The 24,170-nt window shown below is 41.5% G+C and overlaps 1 protein-coding gene across 1 annotated transcript; it reads left to right on the top strand.

Moving 5' to 3' along the window:
- Window positions 1–383: 383 nt before the first annotated feature.
- Window positions 384–24,090, top strand: LOC105678516 (synaptic vesicle membrane protein VAT-1 homolog-like). Its single transcript, XM_012377935.2, has 7 exons — window positions 384–1,590; window positions 13,206–13,335; window positions 14,890–15,105; window positions 19,356–19,504; window positions 19,633–19,792; window positions 20,060–20,486; window positions 20,573–24,090. Exons 1-7 carry the CDS (start codon window positions 1,271–1,273, stop codon window positions 20,596–20,598), a joined length of 1,428 nt encoding a protein of 475 aa, XP_012233358.1. The 5' UTR covers window positions 384–1,270; the 3' UTR covers window positions 20,599–24,090.
- The last annotated feature ends 80 nt before the right edge of the window (window positions 24,091–24,170 follow it).

Genomic DNA, 24,170 nt, shown 5'->3' with positions numbered 1-24,170 from the left:
CGAAACGTGAATAAGGTAACATATGTTAAAATTTTGCATCTTACATAAATAGAATAGCTATATTATGATGATATTTTATTGTCATAAATTTGTTTTTGTTTTTTTTCTACAATGCGTTTCAACATCTCATATATATTTCCACATGACGCAAGAATCTAATGAGAAATTTTGTCTGGGAGAGTTTTTCGAGACGCATTCACTGATGACTCATACAATATTTCCAAAACTTCGAATATTGCTTTACACATCAAACCTTTAAATTTTGCCAAAAGTTTCAGATAAAATTATAGGATAAATAAATTATTCTACTTATTTATATTCGCTATATTTTTTATATTAAATACTCATTATAACAATTTATTCTATTCAGTCATGCAGTAAGAATGTTATGAAATGTATTTCAATGCTAAATTTTTTAGGCGATATTCGCAATTTTGTTCTTTAAGATTTGTAACGACGTTGACGATCGCGATAGAACCCCGTACTTTGTTCTCCCATTTTCTTCGATTATTCATAGAAACAATTATACGGTAGCGTCATCAAGATCAGACGGCGCCTCGCGTTTCGCAAATGTCATTCCGCACGATTTGCAATTATGAAGCGCGGCATCCATCGTGTACATACATCCATCGCGCCTGAAATCGATAGTCCTGCTCGAAACACAGCGAGAGTTGTTGTATTTTCGAATTTTTAGGTTATAATACGCGTGATTGAGGGTTGCAAGAGGGGGGGAAAGAAGACTCGACAGAAAGGAACTAGTTCACCACGGCGGAGTAGGACGTGTCATCTGCGATTTGTCGTGCTGCGGCATCTGCCGAATTGCGCATGTGTCCGGTACGATACGAACGAGCTGGTAAATGATTGGCTGTTTGGTAGGTTGCCAAGCAACAGCAACATCGCGCGCGTTACCGGCCGGCGTAGCCGGCATTGACGAACGAAGCGGCCTTTGACACAGTGGCGTACAATTTCGCGCAGAACGACGGCGGCTTTCGTGGAGTGCATACGCGGCGGATCGTAAGCGATATACCCGTGTCAAGCCGGATTACTCATACGAACGGGCACTTTCTCTCCCTCTTTTCTCTCTCTCTTTCTCTCCGTTTGCTCTCCGCTCCGCCTGTCGCTTCGCGATCGCGGACGGTAACACAACACGTACGCTCCCTTGACGCGTATCCCTGTATCGCGGTTGTCGCGGACATTCTCAGTCTTGCGGTAAAGGACGTCGCGGTAGCTTCAGAGTTTCAGGGCGTCTGAGAAGAGGTTAAACTAAAAGATGGCAGAAGACAAGAACGAGACCAGCCCGAGTGCCGAGGGCGAGAAGCCACCGCAGGAAACGACGGCGGCGTCGCCGCCAGCCGCCAAGCCGGACAAGGAGGAACCCGCGAAAGAGTGTAAAGAGGACGAGAAGAAAATCGAGGAGAATGGCGAAGGTGAGAAACCGAAGGAGAATGGCGAGGAGAAGTCCACGCCGGAGCCGAAGGACATGCGGGCCATCGTACTCAACGGTTTCGGCGGCCTGAAGAGTGTCAAAGCTCTGAAGAAGCCGGAACCCACCCTCGGCGAGGGAGAGGTCCTCATACGAGTCAAAGCCTGGTGAGTAACACATTCTTTATTCCGTTTCGTCGTATGCTCTGCTCCGAGCATTCGAGCGAGCGTGCCGGCTGGAATTTTGCTCCATATTCTCTGCGCACATTTAACGCTATACCAAGCCATTAGTTGGAACAGTAGAAGCCATATTTTCTCCATTAAAACACTGGAGCGCCACGAACTCATGTATTCGACGTATTATGAGTCTTCGTCGATAACTAAACATATTTATGTTGTTGTATTTCCTACTTTCCTAATTTACCCGAGAGTCATTCGTTATTTTGTTTTCTATTACTTTATTATTTGAAGAATCTGAATTTTTATGTCACGTATTATGTACAAAAGTTAGATTTATGTCGAATTTTAATTTTTATTTGTTTATATCTGTGATCTTGTTAAAATTTTGTCTTCAGCAAATGAGATTTACGATGAAAAAATTATGGCTTTGAAGTTAAATGAGTGACGAGCGTACGGGCTTTTGTTAGGGACCTTCGTCACGGAAATCGTGCATGCAGGGTGCGGCATGGTCGGAGTTTGTTCTTCGCGATGCACATTTTTGTGCATGTGTTATATTATATCGTAGAAGCGGACCCCAAAGGGAGATCAACATCGAAAGAATGAAATAACATCCGTTCTTTTGTCGGACGCTATCAACGTAAATTCTCCGAGAATGTTCGACTTATTTATCCGCCTTCCTACCGCGGTGAACTCCTTGTGGTCATATGCGGGTCGTAAATAGATAATTACGATTCCAGCTCGTCCAAACGAATTGGAATTAAGAAAAATACGTGTGAACTTATCTAGTGCTAATTAGGTGTGGGATCAACGGCATTAAATTTCCATTAATGTCAAATTGTCAATTTTTAACGAAATACCGCTTGAATCATTCGCAATCTTGCGAAACGCTAAAATAATCGACTGGAAGTGCGTACGTTGAATTCCGATACTTGATATCACGAGAGACACATGTACTTATTTAATTGCGACACAAAGCATACAGAACGTGATCAAAACACTCCAATAACGATTTGTTAACACTCAAGTTAAGTGGAGCTATGTTATATTTTCGCAGATTTTACAATACACTTCACCTTTAAACGTCCGTTTGCCTCGCACGCAATATTATAATTCAGTACTCAATCGACAATCAATTAATCAATTTCCGAAATGTAGGCGTTGCCGCCGATTCATGAATCACGGCGCTCTCGGTTGGATATTTATCAAATGCATTTCTATCACAAAAGATGCCGATTTGCTTTTTCAATAATAAAAATGAATGTATCGATTCATATCCTGAAAGAGGCCGGCCTTATCTCGAGCAGTCGGAGACAGTGGCGACGATGATGGTGCACGGGGGAGAGATGACGAACATCGGATTCGCCAAAGGCTGCACGGAGTCTTTTCACGCGTGAGTCACGTTGTATAAAAGCTATTGGGATTGATGAGAAAATAGCCCCTATAGAAAGATATCACGCTGCCAATGCCGGCACGAATAAATTTGTCTGCTCCACTGCAGACACGTTCGTTAAACTGCGCGCACCCCTGTCGCGTCGTGCACGACGGGATAGACGGCTAAATAAAGTGTCGTTTAGTTGTCCTTTTTCGACAGAATGCTGCTGATAACTCATTTTTAACAATCTTCTGAAAAGTATAAAGATCTTTTTCCTTGCAGAAACACATAATTCTGTAATAAGATGGGATATTTCGATCGTCGTTAAAAAACAATATAAATTTTTATGTAGCGTAAAAAGGATAAGTTTAATTGCGTATGTGCCTTTATATACTTAATTACACAAAATGTCATTATCATTTATCGAAGTGCAATCACACCCTTGCCAAATTTGTTTTAGCCGTTGCAGCCTGAGGCACTCTCCATTTTAGTCGAGCGTGCATTCACGCGCTTTACGTGTGAGCGTGAGCTCCACTTGCGCATATACACACGCCTTTTGTAGTGAAAGAGTTATTCGTCGCAGGAAATGTCGAATTTAAGATGTCACGTCCGAAAGCAGAGGCGGTATTAAAAGCGCATATCACTAGCGGAATATTTAAATTAATATTTTCCTTTTAATTACCGTACTTTGCGAACCGTCGTTCTATTTTTCATTTTATTATACGAAAATAATTTTTACATTAATCTGACAATGAATATTATTCGCTAAAACTAAATAAATTTCTCGACGATTCTACGACAAAACATGTTAGCGTTCAATTTAGTTATATATATATATATTGTCCGATTATTCTCTGAACTAAATAATAAGAAGAACTTTTTAGATTTAAACGTTTACAAAAACTTGACTTTAAATTCGTTTTCTTCCAATATGAAATTTTTATTATAAACGGTTGCATTCGTAGATAATTTTCCGTATTCTACAAGTCCGTTTTCTTGATTACTCATACAGAGTCTATTCCTCGAAGGAAATGGGTGATTGCTTTTGAATAAAATAGTTCTTCCGTTCGTGCCTACGGAGAGGTAACATAAAGTTCAAGTGGTGAGGAACTGCCTCAGCCTGTGTATAATAAATATCTTCGACGACGAAGAGAAGGCGGCTTGCAAGAGAAAAGACTTTGCTCAGAAATTTAAACTTAAACGCGATAACACATTCTTGTTAGTTCGGTTGTTTCTTTTTCCAAGGAAAAAAGAGGATATGAAGGCGCATATAAACGCGGTATCGTTTCACCAGTGTATTCCGTAACTTCTTTTTACGAGTGCTCTTCTTTCCAAGCGCGTCTCTGTAAGAAATTGGAAGGAAGAAAAACGTGCACGATGAAAAGGCGTGTGTTGGAAACGCCTTGAAGTATGGGAGAAGCAGAGCAGCGCGAGCAGAAAGGGACACAGCGATCGCGGCGGTGTATCGCGTCCGCTCTGAATGGTATCCGTTCAAAGTTTCCCATAACGCGATATTAAGTCCTCATTAGTATGATAAACTCGGGACGGGACAGATACAATGGTGCCTTTCATTAAACGCTGCTTCCATGAAAATGCAAGCCGCGAGCTTTCGTCCGTATAAATTCCGAATACGCGACGAGGATTTGCATACCATATATCTACTTATACGTGGACCGCCGGTCATTCACGCGCTATCTATTTGCGCATAGACAGCATAATACGTGGGCTTAATCCGCGCGTATTGCACCATCAAGTACACTAGCCGTGTTTCATGTGAAGCGCAAGGAAGAATTATTCGCGATTTTCAATTCTTACGCATTCGCGCAATTTCGGAGAATTCTGAAACGACGAAGTTTCTGGATATTTTTTCAAGCCCTGGAATATCGATCGTTAAATCCTTGGATTTACTTTCGGGTTTGGAATTTCGAGATATTAATCCCTTCAATTTTTGAGAATCTCATTAAGAATCAAAATCCTTACATTCTATTATTAGTGCCATTCCTTGGATCTTGAAATTTTCTATCTCTTGCGCGATTTATCTCGATTTCAATAGCGTTATGCTATCATATTCGCGGAAAAAATCGTAATCACATGCATAAGTTGCAGCTGTCGATGTCAAGTTCAGTCCTGAAATTGACACGTTTTTATGCAATCTCCGACGATCGGTAATTTCCAAGAAACTCTAGAATTATCAGTCTTAATAATAAAGTAATATATTTTTCCCGTATAATTCTCTTTTTCACAATCTCAAGTTTATTGGACCATTTTTCGATCACAATTGAATTAAAGAAACGTATTGCATAGAGCTTTTTGGTTACAAACGATTACGTCGATTTCTGTGCGCACGCACATTACGTTGACATTCGCGTGCGTGCGAGGGGCGGAAGGGCCGGAGGAAGGGAGGGTGGCGGGTAGAGGGTGTAGGAAATACGGGTGTGGTTCGATCAATACGGACATCCCATAGATCTATCGGTGCGTATGTACCGTCGGATGAATCACACTAAATTACTACTTGCGACACACACACACACACACGCGCGCGCGCGCGCGCGCGGATGTTGGGAAAAGCCTTTCGCCAAAGAAAAGTGGCGATAAGTTTTACCGCTTTATCTTCTCTTCTTTTTATCTCGATGCAATTTCACGGCATTGATTGATAATCAAATTGATATCCTCCACAGGACAATGTACGTTAAACGTTGACTTGTCGGCGTGATAACAATTGCGAATGCAGTTCGAATGTACGTAGACAAGTTGTTGCGTTGCGTTTGTGTCAATCGAGAAGATATAGTAGGCTCCGTTTGATTTTCGCGTTTTTCGCGCGCAGGTTTCTCGCGTTTCTATTGCGCATGTATCTGATGATCGTTCCGCACGCATATTTGCGCATTCGGTGCGTGCAGTTTTACCGAACAAATAGACAACAAAGGGGCGCATATCGGTCAGAGAGCTCGCGCTGCGCACGTAGCGCGATATCCGATAGCACCAGCCGGCGACTCTTGAAATATGCAAAAAGCGATCGTCGCCGCAATTTGCCCGTGACGGAATTTTTCATCGCGCGCGCATCGTATGATTCACGTGTGTATGTCGCCGAAGAGCGTAGCGAGCGACCGACTAATCGTCGCGCCGTGTCTCGGGTTATCGTCTAGATTACCAAGTATTTTCCAGCTCCTTTCCAGTCAATAAGCGGCAATCAATGCGATGCGTCAGCTGCGGCATTTATACAAATCGGTGGACTCATCGATCATCACCGCAACGGATTGGTTTCGACATTCTTGCGTCGCACAAAGAATTTATTTATACGTGATCTGACACATTCCGATCGATTCTTCGATCGATTCTTCGAATCGATTGGAAGGATTTTTCATTAATTATGCAAGATTCGAAGATAAAGACCGAAATCTATAATGTAACATTTAGAAAATTATGAATGCAAGAATTCGTGTAAACATATGTCAAAATTGATCGATTGGATCGATAGGAATTGTTTGCGGAGCAATATACGAAACAGCTTGCGGCCGCAGAAATGTCACTCCTGTTAACGTCAGTGCCGCGCTCATGACTCATAAAAACAATACGACAGTATGGGTTGGACTCGCAGCTGTTGTCTTAACTGTTCGATTCTATTTTTTTTTTATCTGCCCGCTAATGTACGGCGTAGCGGCTGAGAAACTCAGCTGTCAGCTGCTTCAAATCTGATTCATTGATTATTAACAACATTGTTGTTTTGCAAATATATCGGCACTGGAATAGCTCGCATTGTCATCACGAGTATTTAGCATAATGTTAAGCGTCGGTGAACTAAATACCGCGCGTGTTAGAAGCATGGTCTGGCCGAGCGAGAACAAACAAGTAAGATCAACTCGCAACATTGGATCTCCTGCGGCGGATCACACTTGTGCGCGTTTGCATGCGTAACTAATCCGCGCTCTAACCCTCTCCTTACGATCAACGTCAGCCTAGCTACGAGCACAGCTCGTACTTTTTTCACCGTTACATCCACCCGATTACGCGATCCGTTTCGCGCGAGTCACCGTCTACACGCGACGTAATCCGTCGCGCTAGTCGCGACTTACGCGCACACCTACAGTTTGCCGTCGTCGTAAAAGTGCAGCAGCCTCTCATCGGAGAGATGACGATGAAAAACAAAGAGCTACTCCATATCTCTCTCTCTCTCTCTCTCTCTCTCTCTCTCTCTCTCTCTCTCTCTCTCCCCTCTCTCTCGTCGGGTCTGTCTGAAAACAATTGATAACTCCGTTGCTGCTGGCGGCTTGACCGGCGGGGTCATCCGTCGTGCGTGTGCACAATAATTGTTGCCATCGCGCAATTTTTTTCCGAGAGAAAGAGAGAGAAATAGTAAGTGAAAAAAAGAGAGTATAAGCTCATGTGTTCGTATTTTTCCACTCTCCCCTCGGTCGCGAATTTAACCTTCATTGTATCTCTTTTTAATTCTGATGATATGCAAAAATTCGACAAAATTGGTGACAAGAGATTTCGAGAGCTCCTTACTTTGTTTTTAGATTCTCTTTGAAACAATCTTTTTTAGTATACGTTATTTTTATCGATTATCTAAAATATATAGGAATGTATAAAAATAGGAAAAATAATTATTGTATTGAAATTAATATCTAGAATTATTTGTTAATTTTCCGTACAAACAAGAACTAGAAGGAAAATTCCAGCTCCGAGCTCTGAGAGATTCCACATTACCAGTTAAGAATTAGAGACGATCGTCGCAATCATGTCACTTTATTGATTATGAGAACGAATTCTGCAACTTTGACTCTTGATTTTTAACGCTTGGTTTTTAACGGTCGACGATACCGAGCCTCCGTATTTATTATATTTGCTCGGTGATGTAACGATAAAGCCATTCGAGCGTATTCTTTATATCGTTAACTCTCGCTGGTATTTTGATGCAATATAAACTTTGCGAATTATTTGTTTCGGTGCGCAATTACATGCTCGTAAGAAGATTATTTGCTCGTCCTGCCACAATGCGCTTGCATTGTTTGTTTACGACTTTCTCGCCGTGTCTCGTTATTTGCCATTCGTCTTTCTCACGTTGCAGATTTAGGTTAATGAAATCAGAGTCCGGCTTATCTCGAATAATGAAGCGCCTAGCGCGGGAGTTATTGACGGCGTGGCTCATCCGTCCGCGACTTTGCGAAATAAATCGCAAGAAGATCAAGCGTCACGCGTAATATTCCGTCCTTATTTATAGCTCGTTATTTTCTATATAATTTATACTCGTTTGGCAATACTAAAAAAAAAGACAGAAGTTTATGCATTTTCTTAATAAAAATAAAATCCAGTAATTTTTCATTAATTTATTTTGAAAAGTAAAAAGTGACTCCTCTCTTGATTAGCTTGAGCTCAGCTCGTTCTTTCTTCCGTGTTACGCAACGAAATACATTTAGTATAACTGCGTTTCGATGCGAGAGAGAACAAAATACGACGTGGAAATTTGTGCACCATTTTGCGATAAGCTAACGTTACTGACGCCGATATCAGCGTAATGCCCGCGGCGCGCATACCGTTCGGTTTGTACGTATGTATGCAGGGTGTTACGTATATGTTGTTTTTTCCGACACGCGCGCATGGAAAATACCGCAGCGGCGGTTTGGGTGCACTTTCACTCGCTCAAACGCTCGCCGATCACGGGAGTCACGCGAGATTCGTGCATTTGATTTCGGCCATGTACAGCTATAGGTTCTGTATGGCGCCTCGATGTCTTCTCCGAGGATCGATTGACGTGTGTATCTACGGATAACACACGAGCAAAGCGTTCGACGGTGGTGGAAGCGTGCGGTTAAAGGGCGACGCACGACTGCGTCTAGCCCTCGTACCTTAAACGTCTGCAATACAAGGTGTTTCCGATCAACAGCGCTATCCTTTAATCTGGAAATGGTCGCGGCTGAATTTTTCAGACCTGAGAAATAATCTTAGGATCGTGTAATAACCAGCTGCTTAATATCTACCTATTTTGTTTTCTTGACTTTTATTTCGTATTTTTTCTTCAGAAAATAATAAATTTACCTCCTCGAATATTGATAAAATACAATTTTGAATTTATAACAATTTTTAAATTAACAGCAACTTTGAAATTTGGTCTACAGATATCTCTTGTACCCGAAAAACAAAATTATTTTAGAATTTACATGAAAAATATTTTATACGAGTTTAGAGCGTGTTTGGAAAAAATTATCTATTAAAAGTGTCGTGACAATGCTTTCGTATGTTTGTTCGATATCAAAGAGAATTTATCAACTTGAGTGTTTTTTTTTTTTTTTTTTTTTTCGAACGGTCGATCGGAGACACCCTGTATACTGTGCGTGTCTTGCGTCGAGTTTGCGCGGCTTTGTGTGACCCTGGGGTGCGTTGCATGTCGTCGTCGAGTCCAGTCCGTCCGTTCAATTGCCTCTCTTGCCAAGAATGGAGAAAATTATTCCCCTCAATTCGACGCAATTTAAAGGAATTAAGCGATCGTAGTCCGCGAAAGCCGTCACTTCTTCGCTTCGTAACTTCTGAGCCTTTTCCCTTGTCCTTGCACCCGTGTCCCTTTTCAGACCCTTCAATGGGAACGTGGTGACTCTGGTTCCCACGGCGAAATTTGTCAGGTAAGAATCGTTGGCTATATCGAGGAAACAGGAGACTCACGTTACTCGACTTCTTTAGTTTGATTCTACTGAAATTAGTCTAAAGTCCGAATCATTATTTACATTCGTGCCACCCAATCTAGTCTTTCGCGAACAACATTGTCCTCGCAATTATGACTTTGATGACTTGACTGGACAAATACTGAGGATATTGTTAAACTGAATTTAATTTAAAATTTTGATCAGTTTTCTAACAATTGTTTCTCATTTATTTTATTACATATATCTACATATTCGATTTCTTTCTCTCGAAATGAATTCGATTAGCATTCATTGTTACATTATCACGCGTGCCATTTCGCAGAGAGCAAATTTTACAGCTTTAATTCTTTATTTTTAAAGCTTGAAGATTGTACAACGACAAATTATTCATTGCGAGTATTTATAAATTTATTCACGTATTATAACCACGGAGTTGTGTATTACACATGTTGGATACCACGAAAGAGTTAATGACGATGATGTTAACGACGCAAATGTTCCGTTGGCGGCCGGAACGAACCGTTTTTCTCTCGGTGCGATCGCACTCGTGCAGCCGGGCGAGCGGAAGGAGCGGAAACGACCCTAAGTACGACAAATTATGAAAGTAAATGGACAGTAATGCAATGTCTTACTCGGTGAATGGATGCGTCTCGCGTGACGCGATCGGTCCTAAATCACGCGCATCATCTACGGCTAGCTGCGACGACAATGCCAAACGACGGGATTGCGACGCGCCGCGCCGCGCCGCGCGACCAGAATTTCATTACGCTATATCAGACTGCCGTTCGATACTGCCGTTTTATCTTTGTGGAACGGAATTTGTTTTCGACCACAGTCGCGTCCGCACTCTATTACGTTTAACTGTCGCATTTGTGCTCAACGAGTTTGTATTAACGATTGATAGAATCAGTTGCGCGGTCACGACGATGCTTAAAACCGCTCTGTCGGACACTTGCTTGTTACGTACAATTGAATACCCTAAACCAAATACAAGTACAGAATATTCCGAAACAAGGCATTCTGGAATTTTTATAGAACAATATGCGAACAATGATAATTGATATAATATTAATATTAATAAGTATTTCATTGTGAAATCTCAATTGTCCTTTCGTTTCGAACTTGTTTCTCTTTTCGAACTCTCATTCTCTCTGTTTTTCGATTTGGATAATTCAACACTATCGTGAACTATTATTTACGACACGCCGTGTTACGTGCCGCAGTCACATTAGATCGCGCTCATCAAAGTCAAACGTTAAAACGCAGTGAGATGTGCGGAGGGAAGAAATTATGTTTTATATCGCTACGCTTTAATGCAGAGAAACAGCTGGTAACATTAATTGCGACGACCCTTCTTTCAGCGCGCCAGTTTTTTTACGGCTATATAAAATCTCGCTAATTTTAACTCGGCGAATTTTTTTCGCCACGCCCTGCGCGAGAACGCGAATATACGGATAAGTTTGCAGGCGCGTAACAGACGCGCGAATATTCCGCGTCAGGAGGGATTTAATGGAATCGGCTTAATCCGACGCGCCGCGATTGGCATTGCCGGACGCTTATACCTGCCAATAAGCCGAGGAATAGAATCACATTGTGCTGCATTTCTACTTTTCGCTCGAAATTCAATCGTCCTTCGGTGGGAAACGCGAGTGTACGCGCTCCGGTAAATGATGCGTAAGTCGCGCGATTTTCCGCATATTACGCCCCGCCCGGCGTGCGTTATATGTGTTATATTGGATAAATGGACGGATAAATGCGCGCGTTTCGTACGCGATCGGCGCGATATATCGCGTATCGATAACCATGCTCAATGCTTTTGTAAACTCGTTATTGTATCTGCGAATTGTTACAATCGTCAATTATTTATGCGCTTCGGCATTTCGAGAGCTGTCGAATCGGTTACTCGATCGTATCGTGGAGAGCGAAATAATTTAATCTTATATTGTTAGTTTAATGAGAATCCCGTAAGGAGTTTGATGGTTCGCAACAAGCAGCGATACGGTAGGATCGTTGTTACGTAAATCTCGTGACCAAGTTCTACTCTCCGGTGTATCGTTCTCTTGGCCGCAACTTCCTTCATTATGTTATCGGTAGAACGCGAGCTATCTTATATGCAGCAGTTGCAGCATATCACACTTTGACGAGCTGAGGCGATTATTCCCCTTTGCTTGAATAGAATTAACAGTCTGTTAACTATAAATATAAATTCTTCATTCTAAAGTTAATTCTTTAATTGTTACTAGAAAGATTATTACATTAGTAATAATTTTTTTTTAATAATTAATTGGATTCAACATGCATTTAATAGAGAGAGAAAGAAGCATTTAGCCGACATGAAATGAGATGAAAAATTTGCCGCGATAAACGCCCGTGTGGGCATTCGCGAGATATGTTCGCTAACCTTGAGCAAAATTTCATCGAGTTTGCGCGTGATTCGTCAGGCGGTGCTCGGTGCCCCAGGAAGTTACGTGGTGTATCACGAGAGTCGATAACAATATTTACAACATATCTCGCAGGCACCCATAGTGCAGCGGTACCGGCAGCTTGTTAACAAATAAACGCTAAACGCGACTGTAACTAGCAAGTTTACATCCTTTTACTATGTGTTTTACTGAATTTATTAAATTTACTTGTTTTGTATATTTTATTGAACTTGTATAAAACTCATTAAATTTTTTTCTACATTGTACATTTGGTGAGTCATTTTATTAGATTAGATTATTATTAGATTTTCGTCTTTCGATTTTCGAATTTCCAATACCTTACCGAGTCTATTAGATTTTTTGCTGCACGATATACAAAAAAGAACCGAATAATATATTGACACGAAAATTGCCGAGTTCGACGAAATTCGTCAGCGATTACCAGCCCCGAAAGGCACGAAATGCTACGAACTTTTTCGTCGAAAGCGCGATAGTAAATATTCCTCGATGTCGATGAGTAGCATCGCGACGCCACGGCCGTGTGGAGGTGCCGTCGCGCGTTGCGTGCGACGCCAGGCATCGGTCTAGGCGTCGTGGCGCCTTCGCTTTCGTACCCTCCTGTCAGTTAGGCCGGTAGGGATAAGGCAACTATACTCTTTGCTTGTGTATTTGTGCAAGCCGAGAGTAAACTCGTTGCCATGTGAAGCATTCTATTACTGCCCCTTCTTTCCTCCACGTAAGCACCGCTGAGCGCATGCACGTGTGTACGGGCGCGATGCGGATACGCGTAAAACCGCGTAGAATTTTATAATTGCATAAAGAAATTTTTCCCGAGGTTATATTACAGTATGGACGGCTACGCGTTTCATCGAAAACGAGCACGTCCGTCCGTCCATAAAATTAAGATTCGAAATCCTCGGTCGCGACGGCGAGATCGGGATAGTAATTTTCTAGAATACTACGTCACGTTCCTGCGTTATGTTAATGATGATTAATAATGGCTATTATTGCTCTATTGCTAATGGCAGTTAATGACACGAATAAACGTCAAAGTTCAGAACAAATTGATGATATATTTCGAGCAATATACTCCGGAAAGCTCCGTTTCCGTAGTGTTAAATATCGCGATTAACGTTACATATCACTCAACAAAGGTTCTCTCGTCTCTTACAGCGGATTAAACTTCCAAGATTTGATGGCCAGGCAAGGCGCGATCGACTCGCCGCCGAAAACTCCGTTCATCATGGGTTCGGAGTGCGCGGGTGACATCGAACAAGTCGGCGAGGGAGTCGAAAACTTCAAAGTGAGTATAAGTATGGAACTTTTAATGAATCTGATTACACGGATAAACAAACTTAAATTGTAAATAAGTTGGCTTCCCCAAACTTAAATTGTAAATATGTCTTATGTGTATCGAGAATTCTATTATGAAACGTATCGCGTATTTACGACTGCGCTGTATGAACTGTCGCTTATTATTCATCTTCTATTCTTTTCATTAGAATTCGATTAACGGTTGCTCAATAAATAATGTCGAACGTTATTAGGCACGAGCAAAAATAAAGCGTGTTGAGAATTTAGTTCGCAAACGGAAATGCGCGTAATTAGATTAGATTATAAGGCGCAAGCTCCCTTCATTTAAATCGAGTGAAATTTACCGTGTGGGCTTGATGGCAACTAGAAGCTAGCAAATCCAATTCACTCGGGCTGCCTTTTGCCTATTAAAATAGTGATCCTATATCGATTTTTAGTTTGACGTCACGCGCGACTCAAATTATTTCGAAAGCACTTGAAATGCGTGCTCGCGGCTGGAATAGCGCCGTAAATAAAATCAGAGGCTACCTTCTTCCTCACCGAGGTTGTTTCTGTTTACTAAATTATTCCTTTACGTCAGAGCAAAGTTTTCATACTGTTACGTGATAAAGCGCCACGAGGCTGTACACCCGAGGCAACATACTCTCGTTATCATATTTTCGTATTACGTTCGAGAATTGTGGCTCCTGATGTAGGTCCGTGGAATTTCCTTGCGGCGTGTTTTTCGCCAGCTGGCGCCCCGCCGGCCGTAAAGGAGTTTGCACGCTTAGGGTGATCTATTTTCGCGACTCGCGAAAGTCTTTTCGAGGTCAGAAGGAGGCAGGCGGGCGAACTCTCGGAGCGCGCTTGGGGTCAGATATCCGGCCAGCACGTGTAAAACCGGCGATCTTGTCTTGCCAGTGAGAGAGAGAGAGAGAGAGAGAGAGAGAGAGAGAGAGAGAGAGAGAGAGAGTGTGTGCGTGTGTGTGTGCGTGTGTGTGTGTGTGTGTGTGTGTGCGCGCGTGTGTGTGTGTGTGTGTTCTCTCTTCGAACGCACGGGTCGGAAGTAATGGCAGCTTGCTCCTGCCTACCAAGACGAATGCGTTTATGGTGAGAACCCTAATTCGATCAGACGCCTCGTCGTCTTTGAAAGAGGGGACGAAGAGCAAAATCACTGAACCATTTTATTCGATGATTCGATAATACACGTGAAGCTCGTAAACAAACATATTTCGTGAAAGTAAAAGTACTTTATTTATCAAACTATAAGGCAGTACACAAAGACATTCTGTTCCTTTTTAGTTTCGATCGTCGAAACACGCTTTGGGAACTTGCATTTTGACTTGTCGATAAAAAAAAATAGAACGATATATATAGATGGGCTAACACTCAAAACTCGTAAAAATCAAAAGATTACATATAATATCGATAACATCTCGCGTATGCAGCGCGGAAAATATTGCAACAGTCAACGACCTCTCGTGGATGTTCCGGTATTAAATTGAAAATGATTTGTAGCGCAGCGTAAATTGCTGTTTTGATTGAACGATGGCTTTTTTAACAGGTGGGCGATAGGGTGGTCGCCCTTCCTGATCACAAAGCGTGGGCGGAGCTCGTCGCCGTGCCGGCGACGTCCGTTTTCGCGCTACCGCCCGGGATGAGCTATCTCGACGCGGCCGCCATCACCATGAACTACACCGTCGCTTACATTCTGCTGTTCGAGCTGGCCCATCTCACACCCGGCAAGAGCCTGCTGCTTCACAGCGCTGGCGGTGGTGTGGTAAGTTCGACGAATTTCTCTTTTATATTTGTGTATTTCCGTCGCGGAGAGGAGAGTCGCTCTCTGGAAAGATACGGCGGGGATGATGCATTGGCCTTTTTAATTACATTGGCCTCTTCTCTCGTCTTCTTCTTTATCGCGAGGGCCTCGATGTAGGTATTTATGGATGTATCGTAATTGTTATGTTCGATTATACGCGGTTCGGTCATGGCTTGTTTTTAATTACATTCTTCTTCTTTATTATAATAGTGCCTCGATGAGTTTCAATACTAAAGATATTGCTATTATGCCTTTTTTTAATCATATCTTTTCAATTGTAACTGTTGTCATAAAGATTCCGCTTGTTCCGCTTTATATTTATATATTTGTACTAAAGAGTGCAAAAATTAAAGAAAATTGGAAAGGATCAAATAACCCCTCGCGCTCGGTACTTTCAGTGTTAAGGATGTTGTCATTATTGTGTTCAGTCATGCATGATAAACCGAGTGTTTTGACAACGTGTATTAACAGCTGTTTTTTTCCTCACGTTGAATGCACGATATTATATTTACTGTGTCAATTTGTGTCAATTAATATTTGTTGTGCGCGCGATTGTATTAAATTTTATGGCACAATGCTCGGCGCGATAACATTTTTTAATTCTACAGCGGTTTATCATCAAAGTGACATTACGTGAACAGAACGATGAGAGCCCTTAGCGCACAAAAGTGTTTAATAACGTGTTCCGCGAAGAGGCACTCTTGCGAGTTTGGACAGCTTCACCGCAGTACCATGTGTATAAACGAGTTAATGTCTCGCGCAAAGACATTCCGCTCGTAAATGCGAATGGCTGACGTCTTCGACGCGTGTATATGTTACTTGGAACACTACGAATACCGATATAAGCGGCAGTATTATCCACTACCGGGTTCTAAAATCGCCGGGAAGCATTAACGTTATTGCTTATAGTTCGCCAGAACCGTTTTATGGAAAACCGCGCGCATCTTTATCCCCGAAAGACGCGCGGCACATACATCGTTTTTCCTTAAATCCGTTACATTTTACCACAAGAATAACGGGAATTTAACTTTTATGACATATATCGGTAAATATCGGACAGTTCGTCGTAAAGAATTGCAAAAGGCTAATCAATTTTATACTACAATTGAAATATAAAATTTCAATGCAACTCATCCGAGTTGCGGAAAAATGAAATCACCTCGCGAAAGTTTTCCAGGCGAGTTGAGGCGAAATCAAATTTTCCAGACTCGTCTGTTTATTCGATTTGAAGATCAATTTAAGTTCTACGTCCGCAGTTTGAGACTGTTAAATATCCTCGCGCGGTGATCGCACGAACCGATGGCAAAAGGGGTGGTCGAGAAGGTTAAAGTACCAAAGAAATATTTCCGGGTTCTTTGGCCACGCGGGGTGGTTTCTATCTCGACCAGCCGACGGTGAACGAAAAGGAGAAACAGACGAAGAAGAAGAAGAAGAAGAAGAAGACAGAAACGTCGGGATCAATACGGCTCAACAGGTTACATCCGAAGCCAACTACTGGTGGCAAACTACCCCCCGCCAGCCGCTTCCTGCCCCCCCCCTCCCCCAAACGGTTGAGACGAAAGGCGAAATCTACGGGGGATGCCAGTGTGCGGATCGTATGGGGTGTGAGGGTTGCCTGGCAACCTTTCGCTCTCTCATCGACCACCGTCATGGACCGCGCCCGTCTGAGACCATACCACCACCGTCGCCGCCGCCGCCGCCGCCACCATCACCACCACCATCATCACCGACACGTTACCACCACCATCGTCACCGACACGTTACCACCACGTGGCGCGGCGTTAAGCTTCCTTCACACCGTTGTCGTGGCACGGCGTGCCACGTGTACGACCGACTATCTGGATCGGTAGACGCCTCGTTACGGCCACGATGTTTTATGGAAGCGCTTAATTAAAGCCGACTTCCGCAACGAGCGGGGCTCTATTCCGAATGCTTCTCGAAGATGTTCCCGCGCCACATTCTGTTGGATAATTGGATGTAATTGTGCCAGAGGGGAGCTACTTAAAGTCCAAGCGCGAGAGATGTACTTAGGGAAAGATATATTTCTTACATACACAATTATAATAAATTGCCTCTTTTATTATAGTGTCGGGATCCGCGTTGTCAAAAGAACATATTATCACATTAGAGTCCTTTCCCTACGCGTCTTAGCTTTTTTACAACATTTATTTATATACATGATGCAAGAAGAGAAACTTTACATCTCGAGCTAGTTTCGCGACGAGTTTTGCTCCGCTCTGTTTTGTCTCACTTTGTTACATTGTCTATACTTCAGAATAGAAACAGACGAAATAAAATAAATGCAGAAAATTTCATTAAAGGGCCCGGATCGTGTATAGTCTCATGTGTCACTCAAGCCGGCTATAATTTCTTGTTGAGATGTTATTATATCAAGATTAATGGTCCACGAAATTTAATTGATATGTCGTCTCTAATTATAGTTGTGGAGAAGACAAAGGATTAATTGAACGAGGATTAATACTGGAAAGACGGAGCTTTATGCGTCTTCTTCAAAATTGATTCTTAAACAACCTTACCTTTGCGATATTAGTACAATCAGAATTATGTATCCATGATAAACATTATTGCGTTTATAATAAAATTAAAATATTCCACTGGTGTTAAGAAACATGCTAATCTTGGAGCAAAACAAGGTTTAAGAGACTCCTCCGTTTTTTCTAATGTTAAAGTCATTGAAACCGATCGTTAAAAAGCCCTTGTTTATTTATATTAGGAATAATATCGAGTGAGAGACTACTTTTATGAAAGAATATTCTTACGAATGTACGGTGAACACTTTTGCTGACACTTGCATTCACACGGTGTGTTCGATGTATTCGTCTCGACTGTCAGGGATGTGTAAAAGCTCTTTCGAATACCGAGCGTACTCCGACGCCGTTCGTGAAGAAGGTCAAAAAGACGGCAGAGAGAAAGAGATATGACGCGATCTGTCTGAGAGATTCAGGAGAGAGGGAAAGTCCTCCGACGTGATCAGAAAGTGGTATCTTTCGCGAGTCGAGTGCTCTCTTCTCGCCAGAGCTTTTCTTTACGTGACCGGTTTAATGCGCAGGGAATCGCGCGCAAAAGTGCTCGTTTTTCAACGCGCGGTCGCGTTTTTCTCAGTCGCGCATAACCCATTGTTGTCGCGCGATATGAATTATCACTTCTATGATATGTACATCGCTTTTATCCTTAATGTCGAACAGGCGAAAGAGAGAAAGAGAGAGAGAGGGGGGGGGAGGGAGGGGGTAATTGAGTGAAGGACGATAGGCGACATTGTCCTTCAAGTTGCGGATCGGTTAATGTTAATTAGTCATTGTCTTCGTGAGAAAAAATTTTCGCTCTACGGTTCGTGATGCGTCATTAGTGAAGATAGCGAATTTCTATAAAGTATTTTATAAAGGTTTCATATATAAAACTTTTTCATAATAATTTTAGAATAATTGAAAAGATTATAATAGTTATTTTAGATCAATGAATATGATAATGACGAATACTATGGAGATTTTGGAATTTTGGAGGATTCTGGAAGCGTGATATAATTATAAAAAAGTTGAAACATATTCCTCGTCTGCGCATAATTTTCACACGCATCTCTCTCTCTCTCTCTCTCTCTCTCTCTCTTTCTCTCTCGTGATGCGTACAATTTGTTGCGGTTACTTAAGGATTCCGGATCGCCTGTTCAGTTTTTATTTCTTTCTCTCTCCTTCTGCTTCCCTGTCTCTTGCTGCTCATTTTTTTCTCATTTATACTCTTCTTCAAGCCCGGAGCGCTCTGGGCCGGCCGGCATCGGTCGCCGAGTATCGAATTCTCGACAAGGGGCGGAGAGAAATGGAAAGCAACGAGTGCGATTCTCGGAAATAATGTATGCCGCTTCTGTTGAAAATCTCGGGCGGCTGTGCCACGCAGCCGTTCTTTTTCTTCCTTCTCTCTTAATCCCGTCTCATCCTTTCTCAGAGCATAGCGTTATGGAGCACGCATCCAAATACGACGAGTGTATTCGACGCGTAGCTGGATATTCTCGACAAAAAGTGCCTCGCTTTGCGAGAAGGAAGAGGAGAAAAAAGGGCAATTGCGTTGCTACCAGTAGCAATTGAGCGTATTTTTACTTTGTCTTTAATATATAATATATTCGTATGGCTCTCGATTTTTGTTAAAAATTTATATCGATCGCAGCGGTGAAAAATATTTTATTTTTTCTTCCAATTTAGGGTCAAGCGGTGGTTCAGCTCGCGAAAACTGTGAAGGACGTGACCATCTTCGGTGTCTGCAGCAAGTCCAAACACGAAGCCCTCAAAAACGCCGGAACTATCGACCATCTTCTGGAACGTGGCGCGGACTATAGCAGTGAAGTCAGAAAGTACGTAAACGACACCGCGCATATTATATGCTTGATAATATACCTTGGTATATTGAGATATAGTTAATTTGATATCAGCGAGTCTAAAGAGAATTCTGCACGTTTTTCACACATTTTTTATTGTTTAGGATTTCCCCAGAAGGCGTAGACATTGTCCTGGATTGCTTGTGCGGCGAAGAATGTAACAAGGGCTACGCCCTTTTAAAGCCGATGGGCAAATACATTCTTTATGGATCCAGCAACGTTGTCACTGGGGAAACTAAGAGCTTCTTCTCCGCTGCGCGATCAGTACGTAATGACATTAATTACGAATTACAAATTAATTTGATTTTCAAATGTACCATTACAGTCTATTTGAAGAAAAAAATATTTTGCAAAAAAATATATTTGTGATTTTGAACGTTTTGTTGTAAAATTTTACAAACTTGGATATTTTTTCGCGAATATTTAATTTTCCAAAAATTTGACTTTTTAAAAACTTTCCTTAATGTATCTTTCTCTAGTATTATGTTCCTGTTATCGTAACATGCATACGTGTTATTGTTTGTCGTTTAGTGGTGGCAAGTCGACAAAGTGTCGCCCATAAAGCTGTTTGACGAGAACAAGACATTGTCCGGATTGAATCTACGCCACTTGATGTACCAACACGGCAGCCACGCGTTCGTCCGACGAGCGGTGAATCAAGTATACACGCTGTGGAACGAGGGCAAGATCAAGCCGGTAGTGGACTCAACATGGGCGCTGGAGGATGTGCCCGAGGCCATGCAAAAAATGCACGATCGCAAGAACATCGGTAAGATCGTGCTGGATCCGAGTCTGGAGCCGAAGCCCAAACCAGCCACGCCGGCTAAGGGCAAAGCGAAAGACAAGAAAGCCGCGAATCAGGAGGAGAAGAAGGCGTCTAGCGTAGAATCGGAGGAGGGGGAGAAGAAGAAGGAGTCTGAATTGACAAACGGTACCTCCGAGGACAAATCTGATAGCGGTAAGGAAATAGCGCGGGTGTAGAATTTGGGAACGCGATAACCCTGGTCACGTTATTTAACGACTTGTTTGTCTTCCTTGTTTCAGATTCGAAAGAAAAGGAATCTAGCTGAATTAGCAGTAGCAACTAATCCTATAAGACAAGAAATTAATATCCACAAACATCAAGAATTCCCGGGAAATATTACTATTACTGAGAGAGATCCATCGCTATTGCCCAAGAGAACGAGAATTTGAATTCAACTTGTATAATCCACGAACAATATCACGCAGAATTTACATGCAGATGATCCATAACGGGAAAACTATATAATTCATATCGTACAATCTAATAATATAACGGGAGGGGGGGGGGGAAGGCGACTCATTGCTTATCTCCGAGGCGATTGCCTGTGAGATATGAATATTAATTCCGAAATTTTCAATTTAGCACTGTAAGGTACTCACACATTATTTTTCTTTCACGTCCCAACGGGACGTCCCTCTCTTCTGTCACCGTTTGTCATCTGCATGTGTCTGTTCTCCTCTCCATTTGCGTCGAGGAGACTCAACCAGCATATTGCATAAGGACGAAGGAAGCAACCAAATAAAAATAACAATCTTGATGCGGTCCACTGTAGTTTACAGAATATAAGAACGTTATGTTTATTTTTTCACACCGACCAAATGGTTAATTTTGCGAAGAGTTGAGTGAAGAACTGTTGGATACCAGGTGGTCATTAGGCAGCTCGATTTTTTCTTTTTTTTTTCTTTTTATTATCGCTATTATCATCGTAGGAAATGGATGTATCAGCCTTTCCGTACTTATCAAATCAATCGAGCTCATAAAAGAGACACAACAGAAATATAAGAGGTTTAATAATTGCTGTGTTGTCCGACAGCTTTTTACTTGGCTCTGTCTATTTGTATCGAATACTATCGCTGCTACTACGGTATATACTAACATTCTCATACACTAATATAATATTACCTCTATTTGTAATTTAATGGGATGAAATAACATATTACGCTGAAATCGAGTTTCCGTGGATAAAAGCTAAATGCGTAGCTGCATTACTTTCGTATGTAAATTTTATGTATTAAAGATGTTTTTACGCCATCTTATTATTCATCGTGATGTTATTGTCACGGTGAAATATCCTTTTAAATTTTAACGATAGCCATGAAAGTCTAATATTTAGCATTATATACACGGGGCATTTCGCTGGAATTTGGATGCTCTTTTTTTCATACTCTTTCATACTTCATAGTTCTTATGTAAAATTTTAGATTTCGACATTTTTCCTACGTAAAAACCAAAAAATTAAAAAAAAAAAAAATTGAAGCATCTCATTGTAACTGCCTAAAATCTTATCGCAGTCAGTATTTTTCTAAAAATCGGGATAATTCGATCTCTACTTACAGATCACGTGCATTGATCTTTGCAACGATATATCAACGAGAACGCTTTTGAAAATAGTGAGTTTCGAGTGAGTTTTGGCAAATCGCAATGCAAAACTATTTAAGAATAAAGAATAAAGAATTTGTTAATGTTTATTGCGTGCGCTAAAGATTTTGGATAACAATCAAATTTGATATGTAATCTGAATATAAGAATTAACTGATATGTAACATGAATGAATTAATTAAGCGAAAATCTAATTAGACTGATTACTTATGGCTTGGGATTGTGACAAGCCTAGAGACATTACTCGGCACAGAAGTGCTTTGAGAATTATCTTAGCGAATGTTGGCGTATTATCATTTCTATGCGAGATTTCGAATCAGTTTCAATGAAAAGACCGGACGTGTATGCTCGTACAATGTCTCATCGTTTTTATTCACATGTACGAATTGATAATGTACTTTAAAAGCTCCGAGTATAACTTTATTGTTTAAATGAAATTTTATAAACATATTTAATGACGTTGCATCAACATATGTACATGAAGAGTAATTTAATGAACTAGTGTCGTAGAGTATATCGCTTTTTTTAATGAGAAGAAACGACTGTCTAAAAGTGAAATACGCAAGGCCTCATTTTTTAATTATAAACACGAATCGCGTGAATAAAGTTGTGTCGCTTTACGATGCCGAACGCGTGACTGCAGTCCGATAAGTTACGTTGAATCCGCATTGCGGTTCTTTCTCGAACTTTCGAACCTTCGAGTTATATTTTTTTCGACGGCATGATAGTCGACTGTTTTATGCGAATAATAGTGAGCGATGCGTTATTAACGGCGATCTGTTGAACGAGGTTTCATAGTAATATAAACGAAAGATTAGATTGAGGATTCTCGTGTGAGTTTTGAGAAGGTCAAATAAAAGAACAAAAAGATTTCGGGGGCGTATCCTCGATGGAACGCGGCTCGGTGGAGGAGCTGGCCGATGCAGAACAAAATGTGCATATCTCTCCGGAACGTTGGAACAATTTTGGTGTAGCCGATTTCGTTAGGATTTGATACTAGCTCTGTATACCGATATCTATATTATACAAACTGCTAATGTGAAAGAAAAAAAAGACGCGGACGAGGGGGAAGGTATGTGTCGACGATATCTCGCGCGCGAATCTCGATCGCGAGAGAAGCGTGCGAATGCGCCAAGAATTACTGCCGTATCGAATCTCTCAGTCCACACACAAAAGTACATAATACTATCTTATCAAGAAAACGTATCGATCTGAATAAGAAAAAAAGACAAAAAAAAATGAAAATGCAAAAATCATGCGATAAATGTGGCTGCATATTTTGAGACATCTTTTAACACGTAAGATACACTTAATCCAACACGAAGTAACATACGACACACGACACACGGTGCCCATACACGAATACGACGACACACATATTGTATATTTTATTGTAAGGCTTTAAATGTTTCATCAAATAACTATTATATTATAATATATCTATATATTTGTATCGATCGTTTTCCTCCTGTCCTGATATTTCATTTAGGTCCGAGGCACGAACGTCAGAATAATAAATTCGGGATGTGCGAGTGTTGTACGTGGAATTGAATGCGAGGGCTTTGAATCCGGAAGCGTACGCGAAAATCGATTAGCGACCGAATGTTGTTTGAGAATGATTGGTAGTATAAAGCCAATCGTTGCCATCGTCGAGAATGATAAGGGAAATTGTTAGCAGTCGCTGCGAAAAAAAGAAAAAAAGAAATTGGTACGCGACGTAGGAGTCCGTTTTCGAACTTGAATTTTTGCCATTTGAATGACGAAGGGCTCGTCTCAAGGCTATAACCATTCCGTTGTCGTGATAGAGAGAGAGAGAGAGAGAGAGAGAGAGAGAGAGAGAGAGAGAAAGGAAGCCGAGCACATGCATCTTATTAGTTACGCGTAGCCGCAGTCGTTAGAAAGCAGGACCTACAATTTCGCGAACGTGATACTGATTATAATTATGTGTAAAATTGTAAAATTTCTCGAGGGGTTCGGGTGAAAGCACCGAGCTTTTCCCCGCTGTGAGATTCTCAGTCGCGATTAGCGTCGCCGAAGATGCCACGAGAGAAAGAAGGAAACCTTTGCCCGCTCCCCGTCAAGCTTGATATAGATTGTATTTTTGGCTTATTATTGTAAGACTGACTATGTTGCTATATTAAAGATTGCTTCAAAAACAGGGTGACAAAATTTCATTCCATCTCTTCTTCTTCCTGCATCCTTCAATTACGTGCCGTTTCTTTAAATAGATAAATAAAA

Source organism: Linepithema humile, chromosome 7 (assembly GCF_040581485.1).
Source record: "Linepithema humile isolate Giens D197 chromosome 7, Lhum_UNIL_v1.0, whole genome shotgun sequence".
NCBI classification, from domain to species: domain Eukaryota; kingdom Metazoa; phylum Arthropoda; class Insecta; order Hymenoptera; family Formicidae; genus Linepithema; species Linepithema humile.
The sequence above is the reverse complement of the archived record's forward strand: the minus strand, read 5'-3'. Positions and strand labels throughout refer to the sequence as shown.

Coding starts and splice junctions, on each gene's coding strand:
- LOC105678516 (XM_012377935.2), top strand. CDS start 1,271: ATGGCAGAAGACAAGAACGAGACCAGCCCGAGTGCCGAGGGCGAGAAG. Junction 13,336..14,889: donor AGGGAGTCGAAAACTTCAAA/GTGAGTATAAGT, acceptor CTTTTTTAACAG/GTGGGCGATAGGGTGGTCGC. Junction 19,793..20,059: donor TCTTCTCCGCTGCGCGATCA/GTACGTAATGAC, acceptor TTTGTCGTTTAG/TGGTGGCAAGTCGACAAAGT.